This window comes from Nematolebias whitei, unplaced genomic scaffold, assembly GCF_014905685.2.
Source record: "Nematolebias whitei isolate Nwh7 unplaced genomic scaffold, NemWhi1 Nwh_scaf_6213, whole genome shotgun sequence".
Classification (NCBI taxonomy): domain Eukaryota; kingdom Metazoa; phylum Chordata; class Actinopteri; order Cyprinodontiformes; family Rivulidae; genus Nematolebias; species Nematolebias whitei.
In genome coordinates this window covers 1-3,620 of record NW_023624758.1, presented here as the reverse complement: position 1 = coordinate 3,620, position 3,620 = coordinate 1, and the positions used below count along the sequence as shown (strand labels likewise).

The 3,620-nt window shown below is 42.8% G+C and overlaps 1 protein-coding gene across 1 annotated transcript; it reads left to right on the top strand.

Moving 5' to 3' along the window:
- Nucleotides 1-168: 168 nt before the first annotated feature.
- Nucleotides 169-3,187, top strand: LOC119429721 (interleukin enhancer-binding factor 2 homolog; the record flags this gene model as incomplete). The annotated part of the gene is made up of 5 exons (XM_037697291.1): nt 169-301; nt 773-832; nt 2,117-2,159; nt 2,918-3,022; nt 3,110-3,187. Coding segments are annotated over exons 1-5 (291 nt in total), but the record flags the coding sequence as incomplete, so codon positions are not given.
- Between the last annotated feature and the right edge of the window lie 433 nt (nt 3,188-3,620).

Here is a 3,620-nt window from a genome sequence, read left to right as displayed (position 1 = left end):
ACCTTGTGTTAACCATGTGTTAACCTTGTGTTAACCTTGTGTTAACCTTGCATATGACCAATAAACACAACTTGACTAACTTGAGGGGGGAAAAAAACACGAGTGTCAGTTCGGATGTTTTCCGATAGGTGGCGCTTATGCACAGTGTTATCTCCAACTATCACACAAAAAAACCGAAGAAGAAGAAAACAAACCGGAACACTGTCTTCTTTGTGCCACACCGGGTTGTTTTAAAACTACCTGTTCTCTCTGTATTTTCTCACCTAATAATCAAAACGTCGCAATACGCATACGGAATGAGGTGATTATAATTGATTATATTTGACCATGTTAGTCATTTTTACAGCAGGTCGGTTATTGTAAATTTTCGCTTCCATGTTGCTAACTTAGGCCCGGCTCCGTCTAATTACTGGAAGCTAAGCTGCACATGTGAAAAAGATTAGTTTTTTTTTTTAATATATATTATTAATGGAGTTTAGCCTGTTTACTACTCCCCTCAGTCCCATTTATCCCGCTGTTTCTGTAGCTGGGCACTTTAGTGTCCAGTCCTGGTCCAGTCTGCTAGCAGCAGTTGGTCCCGAGTCCAGCCAGTATGCTAGCTCATTAGCTGTGTCTGAATGAATGAAACGTGCGTCTTGTTTTTGGTTAATTAAATGTTAGTAAAATGACGTATTTGTTGCTTAACCCCAGTTTCCAGGTTGATTTCTTGTTTACCCGCCATGCTAACACTTCGTTGAATGTAAAACCGGTTAACGTGATTGTTTCTGCGCAGAGGAGACCGCGGCAGGGGCCGAGGAGGCCGCTTCGGGGCCCGCGGAGGAATAGGTCAGGGGTAGGTGAACTCTTATTATTAATTATTGTTGTTGTTATTATCAGGCCTTGTTATCGCCCGGCCCCGAAAGACAAAGAGATCATGTTTTTGTTGGTCTGTCGTGTTAGCAGAATGTCTCCTAACCACAGTTTACACTTGAAGCTCGAGCAGTCTTCAGATCTGCTGCTGATCATCTCCCAGCCAAGATGGCTCCCACAGCTAAAGGAATCTTATAAACAATAAATGAATGTAACTCAGTTTGACAAATACTGACCCAGAACTTGGTGTGGTAGTAGCTGAGAGTGATCACACCATTAATAACTGTGTAAACCCTGTTTGTTAGCAAAATATCTCATGAAACTATCATTTGAATAACTGAGTAATTTTTGATAGCAACTGGATTCAAGATGGCTGCCTTGTTGTCTCACTATAACTCTCACGTTTACAGATATTTAACAAAGACATGATGTAGCTCGGAGTCATCGAGCTGAAACAATTATTGTGACGTCACATGACATAGCACTTGTTGTCACCAACAAGGTTTGACCAAAACATCTGCAGCTCCCTGTCCATCACAAGATGGTTCTTCATGAAAACTGGTATAAAAGAGAACGAGCAACATGCATGGAATGCTAGGCCTTGAATTAAAAAGTATGGTTGCACTACTACCACCTCTGTCAGCTGCTCCCTCTTCAGGGGTCGCCACAGCGAGTCATCCTCCTCCATCTCACTCTGTTCAAGTGAGTGGAAAGGTCAGGGGTCGGTCATCATTGGGGCAGGACCCTGAACCACAGACTATCCCGGACATTTAGATTAAAGTGTGAGAGGTTCCAACAGGAAGCTGAAAACCTTCGTACAGAATGACGTCACAAGTACACACTGGTCCGTTTCCTGCTGGTGGGTCAAAGACCCCAGTGTTGTGCAGTAGAGTGAATCACTTGTCACAATCCACATGGGTGAATTCAAAGGTAAACTCTTGACATTCATTTGGATCATTTTTAAAGAGAGAGCAGACGTTTGGCTGGTGGAGAGCTGTTCAACACTGAGATATCACCGTTTATTAAAAACTGTAGGAGCCTTCATGTCCCGACCGCATGTGTAGTCTGTATTTTACTCTAGCTCCATTCATTTTTTTTTAAATGTTTCACTTTTAGTTTTAACTCGATGCTCGAGCTCTTCACAAACGCCATCAGAGTCCAGCACTGACCTCACAGCTGCCTCATCCTCAGAGCGTGTTGAGAAAAGGAAATCGTCAAACTAGTGAAGTTCTTCTTACAAATCTAACATTATTCTTTTCTTGTTTAGGTACCGTCCATTCGTTCCACACATCCCCTTTGATTTATATGTGGTGAGTACAAATCCTCAGCAGATGCAGGTGTGAAACTTGAGTTATTAGTGAAGGTTTGAAAGAGTCATGAGTGGAGAGGCTGGCTCTGTGTCACACAACTGGATTACAATTCAGAGGACTGCAATACGATTCATTAAACAATTATCCTTTACTTTTGATCATCTTCCCACTTCACTGCCTTATTTTTCATGAACACTTGTAAGTTGATGTTAAACTGCATCAATCTCAGGCTGCTGACCAACAATTAGCATAAATGTTAGCTTTTCTATGGGTTTTCAATAGTAAGTTAACATGAGCTGCTTGTTTATCACTGGACATTTGAACATGTATGTAAAGACACTCATCTAACCTCAACTAAACAGACCTACAGTTTATTCTTCAGGGCTCGATGAAGCAAAAAAAAAAAAAGGGAAAAAGATGTGGAGACCTGCAACAAACCTCTGCTGCTGGGAGCTATGGTAACCCAGCTTCTGACGTTTCACATTTGATTCAGAATCTTCCACGTCCAAAAGTAGATTTTACGTCCTCGCCCCTCATAAACGTAGTCCCACATCTTTGTTTGCACCAGCAGCAGCATCCTGGAGTCATTATCCATCAGGTCTCTTGTAAATGACTCCCCGAGGCTCAGTGGGACTAACCTGTATAAATGAAGGTTGAATGAATGAATGATGACCTCCCGTCATGTTGATCATGTCCCAGTCAAACCGTATTTATTGCAACGGTAGTGAGGACTAACACAGCCTGTTGTCCTCCGTCAGTGTGAGATGGCCTTCCCCAGAGTGAAACCCGCTCCTGATGAGTCCACCTTCAGCGAATGTCTCCTGAAGAGGAACCAGGACCTGAGCCCCACACCTGCTGAACAGGTCAGCACACATTGTCCCACCAACGTCCCACTTCCTGTTTGGATCAGACACTGTATTGATCATGTTATTTGTCTCTCCTGCGTTTAGTCCTCCATCTTGTCTTTAGTTACGAAGATCAATAACGTCATCGACAACCTGATCGTTGCACCTGGAAGCTTTGAAGTGGTAAGTCCAAGCTGAAGTTAGTTGAACTTTAAATGAAGTCACTCACCACCATTTTTTCCCCTTTACAGCAGTCATTGAGTTTTAACTAAAGTGAGAACATTTCATTTACTTGATTCATGATGTCTTATCCTAAACGTAAAGCAGAAACTGAAGCATCACCAAAAATGATTCCAAACCAACTTCCCTCTGAGCCGAAGAGTAGAAAATATGACAAATCCAACCGTGTTCAGTCGGGTCATCTGGACAGATTCTTTTTTGTGCCGAGACGTTTCGCTCTCCATCCAGAAAGCTTTAAATGTGACTAAGCACATCTTGCTGTTGGCTTCACCCGCACATCGTGGGTAATAAGGAGAGACTGCAGTGTGTTGTCTGTGTAGCTTGTGACTGTTTGAAGTCTAACAAGCCAAGAGGCCATTTGGAGACGAAACATCCG